The sequence below is a fragment of the Triticum dicoccoides genome, chromosome 3B, assembly GCF_002162155.2.
Source record: "Triticum dicoccoides isolate Atlit2015 ecotype Zavitan chromosome 3B, WEW_v2.0, whole genome shotgun sequence".
In the NCBI taxonomy this organism is placed as follows: domain Eukaryota; kingdom Viridiplantae; phylum Streptophyta; class Magnoliopsida; order Poales; family Poaceae; genus Triticum; species Triticum dicoccoides.
In genome coordinates, this window is record NC_041385.1 from 569,099,269 (window position 1) to 569,116,564 (window position 17,296).

Genomic DNA, 17,296 nt, shown 5'->3' on the forward strand with positions numbered 1-17,296 from the left:
TTTTCCTATCCTATTCCGGTGTTTCTCCTATCCCAGCGTTTTAAGAATCATGCAAGCCAAATGAGCCCTTACATAATTACTTTAGTTACAGGTACGTGTCGAAGGGAACTTTGTGTGGTTTGTCCTGCTCCTGCCGCGACGTCGTCCACCTCACCTGAGCTGCTCCATTGACAGAACCATCCACCAAACCAGACATCATGACTCCTGACTGTCTTTCGCCGCCTCAGATCTCCTTCCCTGCCGCCGGCACCCACCGCAACAGCATCACCATCATCAACTCAGCAGATGAAAGTGAGGAGTACACGGGTCCACAAGAGAGGTCGCACTCTTTTGTTTTTGCTTATGTTATGCATCGCTTAAACTTACCTGCTACTTTATCATCCAGTTCAGCTCTTGGACTCCAAAGTCAGGTCCAAATTAATGTTCAAACTTGAGTTCTAAATTAGTTGTGGGGCACATATCGAGGTAGAAATGAATAGTATGTCTGTCTAATATCTGGTTCACCTAGGGTATGCCTATGTTGTTCATCTTGGGTGGGAAACAAATAGTAAAGCAATCATCATCTGTCTTTTTATTAATTTAAAGCAATCATCAGCCTGCTATCATTATTTTTGGATCCATCCACTGGTTGTTACCATCACTCTAAATTTCTGCATGCTCTCCTTACATAATCTCACCATATTTTTTCGTATGCATGTTAGATATTGTACACAGTCATGCTGAACATGTAGAGAAAAAGAGAATAGTTTTGCGCGGCAATACAATGTCATGCAGACATCGCTCCATGGTGGGTTCAATGGCAAACCCTCCCCACCCCTCTCCAGATTGTAATCCAGAGGAAGATATCTGTTCTGAGGCGGATTCGGACGCCGCTGACCACTCCTATTTACCCCCCAAGGTGTTTGCTCTACCTTGGCATGATGATGTTAGTCATATCATGCATATGTTGCCTTGCAGTGCCTACTTTTGACATCATATATGTCATCTGCTTAGTTTAGACATGTTCTATAATGCCACCTGTTTAGTTTCTATATCATATATGTGAATTATGCAGTCTCATGTCTTTTAGCCAGCCATAATATATGTGAAATGTGCAATGCCATCTTGTTTAACCAGGCATCATATATTTGAATGATATCTTGCCCATCCTTTTCTTCATTACATTTCCATTTGTCGACAATGTTTGTATATTAAACTACTCTTCCTGTGAATCAGCCATTTGGGTGGGAGATGAAAAATCTGGAGTGAAAACAAGGCCTTCAGAGCAGACAGTGCTACCTGTCGAAGAAGATCTCTTGTTGGGTCCCGATAGCTCCTCAGAGATGGATTCAGAGACAGATGACCAGTCCTATTCCCCCACTGAGGTGTATGCTCTAACTTGGCACGGTTATACTGCTCATATCATGCATACGTTGTCTTGCATTGCATAGTTTAGACATCATATACACAATATTCAACACCATGTTCTTAGTTCAGACATCATATCGAATGCCCTCTGTTTAGCATATAAATCACATATGTGAATTAAATGATGCGATCTCGATTACTTAGATAACATGTAGGTGAATTATGTCATGCGATCCTGTTTAGTTATTCATCATATCTTTGAATTATGTTATGCTATGCTATCCAGTTTAGATAGACATCATATATGTGAAATTATGTCATGCTATCCATTTTAGTTAAAAAATATACATGTCAATTATTTCATGCCCTCTTTTTCCACACTATCTATTGCATCTGTCTCTCATACAATGTATGTACATTCAAATATGTTTCCTGTTTATCAGCCATTTGAATTGGAGCGGGTGATGCCAGTATCTAGCGGACTAAAAACACGGTCTTCAAATAAAACAGTGCTGCCTCTTGGTGGAGATAGCATCCCGGTTGTACATGCACAAGAACCAGCCCTACCACACATAACCCAAACTCTCGCAGATTGTACCCCTACTGCGATGGACAGAGAACCCGCTTCACACAATCTAACCCCAACCCCAGCCGATAGTAACCCAGTTCCTGTTGACACAGCACCATCTCCACCACAGAGCTCCCAAACAAGAGCAGTTAGTAAGACAGCTCCAGTGCCCAAAGGGCTAGTACTATCACGGCGAACCCCAACTCCACCAGTTAGTATGCCTATTCCTGTGGAGGAAGCACAACCAGCTAGTCGTAGTTTAGCATCTATCACATTTGATGTTGTTAAATCGTATGTGCGTATCTTCCCATCTTAGAAATATTATACTAAAGATGAAGGAAAATGCCAGTTGCAGGTGTTTGTCCAGAAGTTATGTGTAAGTAATGTTATTCATGGCAATTACTTTGCTTCGTCCCATACATCCTACCTCCATGATGGTTATAATACAACAAATTTTCCCATTTTTCTCTATAGAGAAGGACCGATTTGGAAACTCAGGATGAGGTAACCTGTGCTAATACCTCTGCTATCTTCAAGAATGCTTGGTGGCAGTATCGGAATTACCTGAAGAAAACGTACTTCACAGGCAAAGAAACTCATCAAATTCCCTTACGTTCTCCTGAGACACATTTACTGGACGATGACTGGGAACGCCTTGTTCTGTACTGGTCCCGAACCAAGAATGTGGTAAGGTCTATGAGCTCATTTTCTATTTTTAAGTATTATATTCTTGCGTCTTACTGTACTCTGTTCATGTAGAACAAGTGCCTAAACCTGAAGAACAACTGTTCTAATTTAAGATTCCATTGCTATCATAGTTCAAAAAAGCGCTAGGCGTTAATTGTGTGTTTTGCCACCGCCTTGTGCTTTACTGACCAAAGCGCATGCTTATGCGCAGTTATGCACAGATTATGCATAGTTATGCGCAATGCGTTTTGCCAACGCCTAGAGCCTAGGCGCGCTTGAGCGCTTGCTTAGGCGCGCCTTTTTTAACTATGATCGCTTTGCTCTTGTATCACTGTATTTACTCATACAAACTTATTTTTAAATTGAAGGATCCAATTGAAACTCCAATGGCACAGCAGGTATGTTCACGCATGTTTCTTTAACATGTTTGCTCTTATCAATAGCTCTATTAATTTCAATTTCAATTGTGTATACAGTTGACTTTCATATCATGCACATTACTAGCATCACAACAGAGCCAATAGTGTTGTTGTACATGTAGACCCGTGGTACCCATCTGAAATCTTGTTGTGCCGTGTAGTTTCCCACGCTTTGTATTCTTTCACTGCTGCTTTGTCTTGAACTAATATGATTTGAACCGTGTCTCTATTTTGATTTGGCAAGACAATGCAGTGACCATAGGACATAGATATATGTTTGTTTGATGCTTTTATTATGTACTAGTACTTGGCAATAGAAGACTTGGTAGTTTAATCATGTCTACCTTACTAATGAACTGGTTCACCGAAATGAGTTTCATATACTAGTACATGCTAAACTTGTTATGTGTCTGCTTGTTTCTTCTTTTAGAATGCTGACAGAATATTGGGGAAGAGTGCCTTATTAAGCAATGGTAAAGGAAGTAATGCAGATAAGGTTCAGGATAGTGACACATCCTTGTTGGTCTCCAACAAAGCTGATAAAACAGCTAAGGAAGACTATCTTGAAGATAGCGAGACAACCCCAAAGTCCTATCTTGGTTTAGTGTTTGAGTTACTGGCCACTACTGCTTGCACAAGCTATTCAAACTCACTGTCTGAATCAGTTTGGTTTCTTGAGTCTCAACTACAAGCTGAAAGACATCGATCAGCTGTGTTGCGATAAGAAGCGGAAGGACTGCGAAAGTCCCTGGAGCATTCAGATGCATACTTTCTGGTGCAACAACAAGCGTTGGAGGATTTTAGCGCCAAACATGACAAAGCTAATCAGCTTGCTAAGCTTATTGCCAGCATGGTGGATACCCAGGATAACGTTTCTTGAGCTCTTCTGAAGTTGTTTTAGTTATGCTCTTGTTTTGCTGTCGCATTTATTTGCACTGGTGGCCAATTTTGACAGCCAGTGTATGTAATGTGCTGTTTTGTTCCCTATATTTGCACTGGTGGCGAACTTTGATGCCCAGTGGATGTAATATGTGTAATAGGGGTAATAGGCTAGCGTTAATTGCTTGCTTATTTATTTCCTTATTGTCTTGTTTAGTTGTTTGCTTGTAGTCACTGCAGTTCTTTTTCTGTTTTTTTCTAGTGGCCACAATAGCCTATTTTGGTAACTAGGCCAAAATAATCATGGCAACACACAGACTGTTGTAACCATGGGCCTCCTGCAGGCCGTATGATCCATGGGCTTCATCCGGCCGTAGGATCCATTGGCCTTCTATACAGGCCATAGGATCTATCGGCCTTCTATACGGGCCTTAGGGTCCATGGGCCTTCTACAGGCCATAAGATCCATGGGCCTTCTATGGGCCGTACGATCCATGGGCCTTCTACGGGTCGTACTATCCATGGGCCTCATACGGGCCGTAGGATCCATGGGCCTTCTATGGGGCATATCATCATTTCGCCAATCATGGGCCGTACTCTTCGTGGACCATAACGGGCCGTTAATAGGCCGTATTTGATAACTCTATGAAAACATCCCAACGGTTTTTTTTCTGACATGAAAACGGCCCAATGTATTAACGGTCCGCAAACGGGCCGACTATAACGACGGGCTGAATTTGGCCCACAAGGAGAAAATGATAGTAACGGGCCGTATGTAACCGAATGCTGCAAATGAGCCCAAGAATCAATGGGCCCTGAGAAGGCCGAAAGATAACTTGGGCTGGAAACGGCCCAATGGAATAACGGGCCGTTAATGGCTATAAAGTGATACACTGTTCATTACGGGCCAGTTTCACCACGGGCTGTTAATGGGCCAAGAGTTACAAAGGTCCTCATATGGGCCGAAAGAAGTCATGGGCCACACATGGGCCGGAAGTTAAAACGGGCTGAATCATATTGGACGGCCCAGATGACGCTATTGGGCTTAATTCCGATAGGGCGTAACGGGCCCTGGGTTAGCGGGCTGTAAATGGGCTATATGCGAACAGGCCGTTAACAGGCTTTTTGTGGGCCGGCCCACCACCTTTTGACCAAGTCAAATGGGCCGGCCTTTTCACAGGAATGGGCCTCTGTTGGGCCGTGCCACGTGTCGCCGTATCATAGGCGCCTTCGGTCCAATGAGCGGATGGCATCTGTCCCAACGGTGAGCCGACACGTGTTTCCTCCAGCCAATGATGTTTTTACACGTGGAAAATCTCCATTGGTTGGGGCTATTAACGGGTTATCGGATCCAAAAGCCGACCCGATAGCTTAACGGTGTTCCGTTACGGTGGATGCCACGTGTCGGTCACCCTTGACGAAAGCACTTCTGTGACGCGCGATTTATCGTCATGGAAGTGGACACTTCCGTGATGATAATTTTGGTAATGTCATGGAACACTTCTACGACAGCACAGGTATGACTATCTTGATTCTGTCATAGAATCGTCATGGATGTACATGCATGACAAAAAGCGCGACCTATTGTGACAAATACGTATCATCACGGAAGTGTATTTCTTTTGTAGTGCACGTAAGCATACGTGTAAGGTCGGTCCGGGCCGCTTCATCCCACGATGCCGCTGAATCAAGATAAGACTAGTAGTGGCAAGTAAATTGACAAAATCAACGCCCACGACAACTTGTGTTCTACTCGTGCATAGAAACTACGCATAGACCTAGCTCATGATGCCACTGTTGGGGAACGTAGCAGAAATTCAAAATTTTCTACGCATCACCAAGATCAATCTATGGAGTGACTAGCAACGAGAGAGAGGGGAGTGCATCTTCATACCCTTGAAGATCGCGATACGGAAGCGTTGCAAGAACGCGGATGAAGGAGTCATACTCGCAGCGATTCAAATCGCGGAAGATCCGATCTAGCGCCGAATGGACGGCGCCTCCGCGTTCAACACACGTACAACCCGGGGATGTCTCCTAATTCCTGATCCAGCAAGGGGAGAGGAGAAGTTGAGGGAAAACTCCGACAACACGACGACGTGGTGGTGATGGAGCTCGTGGTTCTCCGGCAGAGCTTCGCTAAGCACTACGGAGGAGGAGGAAGTGTTGGAGGAGGGAGGGGCTGCGCCAGGGGAAGGTTGTCGCTGCCCTCCCACTCCCTCACTATATATAGGGAGAAGGGGAGAGGGTGCCGGCCCCTCTAGATGGATCTAGAGGAGGGGGCGGCAGCCAGGGGAAACCCTAGATGGGTTTGGGTGCTGATACGTCTCCAACGTATCTATAATTTTTGATCGTTCCATGCTATTATATTATCTGTTTTGAATGATTATGGGCTTTATTATACACTTCTATATCACTTTTGGGACTAACCTATTAACCGGAGGCCCAACCCATATTGCTGATTTATTGCCTGTTTCAGTATTTCGAAGAAAGGGAATATCAAACGGAGTCCAAACGAAATGAAACCTTCGGCAACGTGATTTTTTGGAAGAATATCATCCTGGAGACGTGGAGTTCAAGTCAGAAGATATTCGAGGACTCCACGAGATAGGAGGGTGCCCCCCCTGTAGGGCATGCCCCCTGCCTCGTGGGCCCCTCGAGCACCTCCCGACCGACTTCTTTCGCCTATGTAGTCCCACGTACCCTAAAAACATCCACGGAGAAGATAGATCAGGAGTTCCGCCGCCGCAAGCCTCTGTAGCCACCAAAAACCTGTCGGGAGCCCTTCCCGGCACCCTGCCGGAGGGGGGATCCTTCACCGGTGGCCATCTTCATCATCCCGGCGCTCTCCATGACGAGGAGGGAGTAGTTCACCCTCGGGGCTGAGGGTATGTACCAGTAGCTATGTGTTTGATCTCTCTCTCTCGTGTTCTCTCTCGTGTTCCCTCTATGGCACGATCTTGATGTATCCCGAGCTTTGCTATTGTAGTTGGATCTTATGATGTTTCTCCCCCTCTACTCTCTTGTGATGAATTGAGTTTCCCCTTTGAAGTTATCTTATCAGATTGAGTCTTTTATGAGAACACTTGATGTATGTCTTGCCGTGCTTATCTGTGGTGACAATGGGATATCATGTGCCTCTTGATGTATGTTTTGGTGACCAACTTGCGGGTTCCGCCCATGAACCTATGCATAGGGGTTGGCACACATTCTTGACTCTCCGGTAGAAACTTTGGGGCACTCTTTGAAGTACTTTTATGTTGGTTGGATGAATCTGAGATTGTGTGATGCATATCGCATAATCATGCCCACGGATACTTGAGGTGACAAAGGAGTATCTAGGTGACATTAGGGTTTTGGTTGATTTGTGTCTTAAGGTGTTATTCTAGTACGAACTCTTTTATATTTCGATCCGAAAGAATAACTTTGAGGTGGTTTTGTACCCTACCATGATCTCTACGTTTGTTCTCTGCTATTAGTGGCTTTGTAGTGACTCTTTGTTGCATGTTGAGGGCTTGTTATATGATCTATCTATGTTATTACTGTTGAGAGAACTTGCACTAGTGAAAGTATGAACCCTAGGCCTTGTTTCCTATCATTGAAATACCGTTTATGCTCACTTTTATCGCTCGTTACCTTGATGTTTTTATAATTTCAGATTACAAAAACCTTTATCTACGTTCCATATTGCACTTGTATCACCATCTCTTCGCCAAACTAGTGCACCTATACAATTTGCCATTGTATTGGGTGTGTTGGGGACACAAGAGACTCTTTGTTAGTGGGTTGCAGGGTTGTTTGAGAGAGACCATCTTCATCCTATGCCTCATACGGATTGATAAACCTTAGGTCATCCACTTGAGGGAAATTTGCTACTGTCCTACAAACCTGTGCACTTGCAGGCCCAACAACGTCTACAAGAAGAAGGTTGTGTAGTAGACATCAAGCTCTTTTCTGGCGCCGTTGCCGGGGAGGTTAGCACTTGAAGGTATATCTTTAGATCTTGAAGTCGAATCTTTTTGTTTCTTGTTTTATCACTAGTTTAGTTAATAAAAGAAAACTACAACAAAAATGGAATTGAGTTTGTCTCATACTCTTCATCTTTTTAATATCTTTCTTGAGTATGATGGAAAGGAAAATTGTGCTAAAGTGCTAGAAGAAGAATGCTTTAAAATGCTTGGTACTAAATCTTTGAATGATGAGCATGATTGCAATATTGTTAGTATAAACTCCTTGAATATCCATAGTATTAATGATGGTTGCTCTAGTCATGAAGAAAATATCTCTTATGAGCATGTCAACTTTTGTGGAGTGCATGTTTGCATGAACACACCAAATAGAGAAGATATTTATTGCAAGAGGCATAAGCATTTAGAAACTAAATGGCTGCATGAAAGGCTAGGTGTGAGTGCTAAAAATTTAAAATTCCTTTGCCGTACTTGTGACTTTGCAATGAACGTGGTCATTTACATCTCCTATGCAAATTGTTTCATGACCGAATCGTGTCAAAAAATTGTGATGATTTGATCTCCATTGCTCATTACAATGAACTTAGTTTGCTTTTGGGTTGTGAAGAGTTGAAACGTTTAACTAAGCCTATTCCAAAATTTAATCTTGAGCATTTCCTTGATATTGATCTAGAAAAGATTTATATGTTTTGTGCTGAGAATTGCATTGAAAATCCTTAAATTGCCAATTACGTAAAGAAAAGAAAGCAAATGGAAGATGATGAGAATACTAATGAAAGGGAAGAGACTTCCCAATCTCCTCCTATTATTTCTAATGATGAATCAGGTAATGAAGAGGAGCTTTCTATTCAACCAATCTCATCAATAAGGAGCTCAAAGAGGAAGGTTGAGCCCATACATAATGTGAAGAAGAAAAAGAAAAGAAGGAGCAACAAAGGTAGAAAGGTATCCTTCCCAAATGATGTTGCTCCTACTACTCATTGTGATGATGATAATTGCTTTACTATTGGTGCTATCCATATTTTTAATGATGAGAGTGATTATGCTTATAATATGAAAGGGCCCAAGCTTGGGGAAGCTATGTTTGATGAGGATGAAATATTTGAGAATATATTTGCTGAAATTAATGTTTGTCCCAAGCTTGGGGATGCTACGTTTAGTGAAGATGATATTTTTAGCATCCCAAGTTTTGATATGCAATGTTGTTATGATGATAGCATGCCTCCTACTTATGATGATTATATTAATGAAAGTGGGTTTGGAAGAGTGTCAACTTTATTTAGTGATTCCACTATCTTGGGAGAGGTTTCAATCGATTATGATGAGAACGAAGTTGCTACTTATGATGAATATTGTGATGAAACTTACGCTATAAAAAGTAATGATGATTATATTTACAAATCTTGTCATGATTATGATTACCCTTTTTCTGAACATTACTCTTTTAATGTGGAAACATTTTTTAGTGTTCAAGTCTCTTATGATACTCCCACTATTCCGAATGAGAAGAAATTTGCTTATGTGGAGAGTAGTAAATTTTTTATGCTTGTAGATCATGAAAAGAATGCTTTAGGTGCTGGTTATATTGTTGAATTCATTCATGATGCTACTAAAAATTATTATGAGGGAGGAACATATGCTTGTAGGAATTGCAATAATATCAAGTTTCCTCTCTATGTGTTAAATTTTTTGAAGCTATGCTTGTTTTACCATCCTATGCTAGTTGATTGTTGTTCCCGTAAGTTGTTTGCTCACAAAATCCCTATGCATAGGAAGTGGGTTAGACTTAAATGTGCTAGTCATATTCTTCACGGTGCTCTCTTTATGTTTCAATTCTTATCTTTTATGTGAGCATCATTGCCATCATCATGCCTAGCTAAAAAGGCATTTAAGAAAAGCGCTTGTTGGGAGACAACCCAATATTTATACTTACTGTTTTTGTGTGTACACGTGATTATGCTACTGTATTAATCATGTTTTATAGCTTTTTTTCAATAAAGTGTCAAGTAGAACCTTTGGGAAGACTTGGGTGAAGTTTATGTGATCTTGCTGTGAAAAACAGAAACTTTAGCGCTCACGAGATTAGCTGCCATTTTTTACTGGAGAGTGCTTTTAGGTTGATTATTTTTGCAGATGATTAATAGATAAATTTCTCAGGTCCAGAAATTTATTTCATAATTTTTGGGGTTCCAGAAGTATACGTTTGATACAGATTACTACAGACTGTTCTGTTTTTGACAGATTCTCTTTCCTATGTGTTGTTTGCTTATTTTGATGAATCTATGAGTAGTATCAGGGGGTATGAACCATAGAGAAGTTAGAATACAGTAGATATTACACCAATATGAATTTAGAATGAGTTTATTACAGTACCTAAGTGGTGGTTTTATTTTCTTATACTAACGGAGCTTACGAGTTTTGTGTTGAGTTTTGTGTGGTTGAAGTTTTCAAGTTTTGGGTAAAGATTCGATGGACCATGGAATAAGGAGTGGCAATAGCCCAGCTTGGGGATGCCTAAGGCACCCCAAGGTAATATTAAAGGACAACGAAGAGCCTGAGCTTGGGGATGCCCCGGAAGGCATCCCCTTTTTCGTCTTCGTTCATCGGTAACTTTACTTGGAGCTATATTTTTATTCACCACATGATATGTGTTTTGCTTGGAGCGTCAATTTCTTTTGTTAGTTTTTGCTTGTTGTTAGTTAGAATAATGTTTTGCATCTTTAGGTTCAATAAAAAAGTCAAGGATAGCCTTTGCCATGCTTATTTTGCAATTATACATGTTGCTGTTTGAAAACAGAAAGTTTACCGCTGTTGCAAAAATTCCCTAGAAAAGTCAGAGAATGGTATAACGTTGAATCTTTTTGCATATTAAGATCTGATAAATTTATTACAGTGGTAATTTTAGTTAATAATTTTTGGAGTCAGGGAAGTATTGATACTCTTGCATTCTTTACAGACTGTACTGTTTTGGCAGATTGTTGTTACGTTTGCATTGTTTGCATATGTTTGCATCGTTTGCATATGTTTGCTTGTTTAATGATCCTATTTAAGGACAGAGGTATTAAATATGCAGAGGAATTTAGTATGAAATGTTGAATAATTATTTTAGTGATTTGTTACAGTAGAAAATGATAAGGTTTTGTATTGGTTTATACTAACCTATCTCACGAGTTCTTGTTGAGTTTGTTGTGAATGAAGCTTTTTGATAAAAAGAAACCATGATACGAGAGAAATTAAAGAGACACAAAAGTTCAAGCTTGGGGATGCCCAAGGCACCCCAAGATAATATTTCAAGAAGTCTCAAGCATCTAAGCTTGGGGGTGCCCCGGTAGGCATCCCACCTTTCCTCTTCAACAACTATCGGTTAGTATCGGTTGAGCCTAAGTTTTTGCTTCTTCGCTTGAGTTGTGCTATCTTTGCAATGTCATTTTATTTTGTTTTGCTTGCTGTTTCAATAGGATACCAAGATCTGAAATTCTTTAATGAGAGAGAGTCTTCACATAGTTACATAATTATTTAGCTACTCATTGATCTTCACTTATATCTTTCGGAATAGTTTGTCATTTGCTCTAGTGCATCACTTATATCTTTTAGAGCACGACGGTGGTTATATTTTGTAGAAATTTCTAGTCTCTAGTGCTTCACTTATATTATTTTGAGAGTCTTAAAACGCATGGTAATTTGAATGAAAACTGTCATAGGAGGTGAATGGGATGCTATGATCAATTTGATACTTGATAATTGCTTTGAGATATGGAGGTAGTGATATTAGAGTCATGCTAGTTGAGGTGATTATGAAAAATACTTGTGTTAAGGGTTGTGATTCCTGTAGCATGCACGTATGGTGAACCGTTTTGTGATGAAGTTGAAGCACAATTTTATTTATTGATTGTCTTCCTTATGAGTGGAGGTCGGGGACGAGCAATGGTCTTTTCCTACCAATCTATCCCCCTAGGAGCATGCGCGCAGTGCTTTGGTTTTTGATGACTTCTAGATTTTTGCAACAAGTACATGAGTTCTTTTGACTAATGTTGAGTCCATGGATTATACGCACCTCATCCTTCCCTTATTGCTAGCCTCTCTTGTGCCGCGCAACTTTCGCCGGTACCATACACCCACCATTTACCTTCCTCAAAACAGCCACCATACCTACCTATTATGGCATTTCCATAGCCATTCCGAGATATATTGCCATGCAACTTTCCACCGTTCCGTTCATGACACACTTTACTTTTGTCATATTGCCATTGCATGATCATGTAGTAGACATCAGGCGCCCCCACCCCCTAGGAAACTTGCCCCCCAAGCCGGGAGGGGAGGCTGCCCTAGGGGTGGCGCCCCTACCTCTCCAGGTTACGTGAGATAGGGTGGGAGGGGCGCTCAGCCCCTTAGTGGGCTGATGTTCCTCCTCCCCTTGGCCCATAAGGCCCAGCAACACTTGCCGGGGCCTCCGAAACCCCTTTCGGACACGCTGGTCATCGCCTGGTACCCCCGGAACAATTCCAGACCCCAATACCCTTCGTCCAATATACCGATCTTCACCTCCGGACCATTCCGGAGCTCCTCGTCACATCCGGGATCTCATCCGGGACTCCGAACAACCTTCGGTAACCACATACTATTTCCCATAACAACTCTAGCGTCACCGAACCTTAAGTGTGTAGACCCTACGGGTTCGGGAACCATGCATACATGACCGAGACATCTCTTCGGCCAATAACCAACAATGGTATCTGGATACCCATGTTGGCTCCCACATGTTCCACAATGATCTCATCGGATGAACCACAATGTCGAGGATTCAAGCAATCCTGTATACAATTCCCTTTGTCAATCGGTACATTACTTGCCCGAGATTCGATCGTCGGTATCCCAATACCTCATTCAATCTCATTATCGGCAAGTCACTTTACTCGTTCCGTAATGCACGATCCCGTGATTAACTACTTAGTCACATTGAGCTCATTATGATGATGCATTACCGAGTGGGCCCAGAGATACCTCTCCGTCATACGGAGTAACAAATCCCAGTCTCGATTCGTGCCAACCCAACAAACACTTTCGGAGATACCCGTAGTGCACCTTTATAGCCACCTAGTTACGTTGTGACGTTTGGTACACCCAAAGCATTCCTACGGTATCCGAGAGTTGCACAATCTCATGGTCTAAGGAAATGATACTTGACATTAGAAAAGCTCTTAGCAAACAAACTATACGATCTTGTGCTATGCTTAGGATTGGGTCTTGTCCATCACATCATTCTCCTAATGATGTGATCCCGTTATCAATGACATCCTATGTCCATGGTCAGGAAACCATAACCATCTATTGATCAACGAGCTAGTCAACTAGAGGCTCACTAGGGACATGTTGTGGTCTATGTATTCACACATGTATTACGGTTTCCAGTCAATACAATTATAGCATGAACAATAGACAATTATCATGAATAAGGAAATATAATAATAACCATTTTATTATTGCCTCTAAGGCATATTTACAACATTTCAATCTGCTAGTAAACCCTGAGGACAAGAACAATGAGTTGATCAACCGGCGGATGACGGCCCGGTTCCGTAGGCGGCTTAACTTGCTCGAGCTCAAGGAGCTCTACCTTAATGGAAGAAGGTATACGTGGTCAAATGAGCGGGATCGGCAACCATGGAGAAGATTGACCATGTTTTTTGCACCAACTCATGGGAGGATATGTACCCTAACAACCTCCTCACGGCGCTGAGCACTGCGGTTTCTGATAATTGCCCCATGTTGCTGAATCTTGACGCAGAATTGAACATGGGACGGAGGTTCAAGTTTGAATCCTTTTGGACGAAGGCGGACGGTTTCTTTGACACTGTTAGGGACGCTTGGGCGTCCATCCCACAAGGTGGAAACCCGTACGTTGTGCTTGATCAAAAGCTTAGGACCACGGCCAAGGATTTAAAGAAGTGGAGTGACCGGTGGGTAGGCAACATCAAGATGCAAATTGCAATAGCTCTTGAAGTCATTTTTCGCCTAGACACGGCCATGGATACAAGGGAGCTTTCTTCTCCGGAGCGGGAGCTGCGCAAAATTCTAAAACTGAAGCCGGTTGGGCTGTCCTCCCTTGAGCGCACAATTGCGCGGCTGCATAGCCGTCTCCTTTTTCTCCGCGAGGCGGACGCGAACACCAAGTTCTTTCATAGCCACGCTCATCACTGCCAATGGTGCAACATGATCACCAGTCTCAAGGATGGGGAGGCTATAGCCTCGGGCCAGGGACAACTTTCTTGCATGGTGGACGACTTCTATGGCCGCTTGCTAGGGGCGGCATCACTGCGAGCGCAGACCCTTAATTCGGAGGCCCTGAATCTGCCGCGTAGAGACCTGGCACATCTTGAGGTGCCTTTCACGATGGATGAGATCGAGTAGGTAATCAAGTCCATGCCCATGGACAAGGCGCTAGGATCGGACGGCTTCACCGGGAGATTCTATGCATCCCGCTGGCCCATAATCAAGGATGACATCATGCACACCATGGACCTCTTCCACCAAGGGGATATGCGCAGGCTGCCGGCGATCAACAATACTCTCCTTCCCAAAATTGATGGGGCGGAGGATATAAAAGATTACCGACCGGTCAGCCTCATGCATGGGGCTGTGAAGATTTTTGACAAGGCAATGGCAGTTAGGTTGGCGTCCGAGCTGCCATCGCTTGTGGGCATACACCAGAGTGCTTTCATCAAAGGTCGGTCGATCCACGACAACTTCATGTTGGTTCAGTGCATGGCGCGTCGGCTGCATGCTCTTCGGGAACCCACGGTGATGCTCAAGCTGGATATCACTAAGGCATTCGACATGGTCCAATGGCCTTTTCTCCTCGAGGTGTTGCGGCAATGGGTTTTGGTGCGAGGTGGATCGAGTGGGTGTGTGGGCTCTTGGCCACCTCTTCGACGCGAATTATGGTGAACGGGCACCCCGGCAAGCCAATATACAATGCCAGGGGTATGAGGCAAGGCGCGCCCCTCTCACCAATGCTCTTCATCTTAGCTATGGAGCCCCTGCACAAAATGTTCCAGCTTGCCGCATCCCGCGCCATCCTATCTCCGCTAGCCAGGCTTGGAATGCAACAACGGCTCTCACTGTTTGCTGACGATGTGATGCTCTTCATCAAGCCGAACGACGCTGACTTGCGGGCAAGCGCTTGGATCCTTCATAGCTTCGGAGAGGCTTCGGGCCTTGCAGTGAATCTCTCCAAAAGCATGGCATTGCCCATCCGATGCAACACAGTTGAGATGGAAAGAGTGGAGCAAATCCTGGGATGCCCGACGGGCGCATATCCTTGCAAATACCTCGGCCTCCCGCTTACAATAAGAAAGCAAATATCGGCTCAGCTCATGGGGCTCGTGGACTGTCTCGCACACAAGCTGCCAACTTGGAGGGCCTCCTCCATGCCGAAGAGCGGCCACCTTCTTCTAATCAAATCAGTCCTGTGTGCAATCTCGATCCATGCAATGATGGCACTTGACATTCCTCAGAAGGTACTCACAGCCATGGGAAATATTTGCAGAGGCTTCCTTTGGTGTGCCCGCGCGAGCGCGAACGGTGGATAGTGCAGAGTTGCCTGGGAGGCCGGTTGCGCGCCCAAGTGGGCGGGTGTCCTGGGTCTTCCAAACCTCCGGTGGCTGAACATCGCCATCCAAGCCCGATGGCTTTGGCTCCAACATACTGATCAGTCGAGACCATGGGCCGAATTCTAGATCCGAGTTCCTGAGGAATCGCAACAACTCTTCAGGGCGGCCGCAAAAACTACGCTTGGCGATGGCAAGAACGCCCGCTTCTGGGAAGATAGGTGGCTTGCAGGTTTTATGATCTAGGATGTTGCCCCATCCATATATGCCGTTGTCACTCCCAATGCGCGGGGTTCTCCGACGGTCCACCAGGCTGTTTCAACGGGGGACTGGGCCTTGGACATTGGTCCCGACCTCTCCAGCGACCAGCTAAATGAGTACATGAATCTGTGGGATCGGGTTACCAGCACGGCGCTCAGGCCGGACGAGCTAGACCGCACCACTTGGAGTTGGGAGGCCAATGGAGACTACTCCACTAAATCTGCCTACGAGGCCAGGTTTGTGGGACGAGAGGTGGAGCCGACGGCAGAATTCACGTGGAAATCAAAGGCCCTGCTTCGCTGTCGCTTCTTCCTTTGGCTGGCGATGCACAACAGGTGTTGGACCTCGGATAGACTCGCGAGGAGAGGCTTGGACCACCAGGACGCATGCCCCTTCTGTGACCGGCACGAGGAGACCCTAGATCATCTTCTTTTGGGCTGTGTCTTCGTGAGAGAAGTTTGGCATGTCATTTGTGGAGCTCTGGGTAGGCCACAGTGGGCGCCCAACCCGAACTCGAGGCTGCGGGACTGGGGTGCCGTCATGGCTACTCCGGGACGGGAGGCGAAGGACACACGCGCTTTCCTACTGCTAGTGCTATGGGAAATTTGGAAACACCGAAACGCAATTGTCTTCGATGGCGCCTCCGTCTCTTCGAAGACGCTAGCGAGCCGAATCGACACCGAAGGACGCGCATGGAAGCAAGCCGGCATCTTCAAAGGCAACGTAGAACCTTTTTTTGAGGGTTTAGTTAGGTGGGCTGAGGGAAGAAGTTAGGCTTTGGTAGTGTACGGCTAAGCCGGTGGAGTTGGTGCACATGTAACATTGTAACATGTAAACGCCAACGTGGACGGGCTCTTGTCCCCATCCCCTTTCTTTAATACAGTATATAGTACGCACACTCGTGCGTATTCGAGAAAGAAAAAATTGTATTAAGCTTGGGACATTTATTTTGAGATGAAGGGAATATTTTCTGACCATAGCAAACTATTTATTTTCAGTAGCAAGGAGATTAACTCGAGGGACCAAATTTTGTTATAAAACCAATTAGCTTAATTTCCCTCTAGAAAAACCCCTTTTTTTTTGAGGAACCTCAAAAACCCCTCTTAATTACTGTCACCACTCGCCCGACGAGTAAAGCAAGCAATTCTTGCGAGAGATGAACACGACAAGCTTTTCCCAAGGGGTTGACACGTAGGCTTCCGTGTCAAGGCTGCTCACGCGGTCACGCCCTTCCACATGCTTCTGGAAGCGGCCAGCCCACAACGGGATTGCTCTCCAAGGCAAAGCCCAAACACGCCACCAGAAATAAGGAGCGGCCCAATCCCTTTCCCCAATTCAGATTCCCCAAGATCGTCTCGTCTCGTCTCGAATCGCATCCATGGGTTGGCGTTGGCACGACGACGTCGAGGGCGACGGTGGCCGCGGCGGGCTCGGCGACATCCCCGACCTCGCCGGCCGAGGCGGCGGCGAGGGCGCGCACGTCGGCACGCGCCGGGTGGTGCAGTCCCGCTGCCACACGGAGGAGGTGGAGCCCGGCCGCTTCGTCCGCAAGTGCGAGAA

The 17,296-nt window shown here is 44.6% G+C and overlaps 1 protein-coding gene across 1 annotated transcript in view; it reads left to right on the top strand.

Moving 5' to 3' along the window:
* Positions 1-17,010: 17,010 nt before the first annotated feature.
* LOC119277139 (fra a 1-associated protein-like) overlaps positions 17,011-17,296 on the top strand; it is a 2,104-nt gene continuing 1,818 nt past the window's right edge. The window contains exon 1 of the mRNA XM_037558368.1: positions 17,011-17,295. Coding sequence (XP_037414265.1) covers positions 17,115-17,295 — 181 coding nt within the window. The 5' untranslated portion in view covers positions 17,011-17,114. The remainder of the gene's footprint in view (position 17,296) is intronic.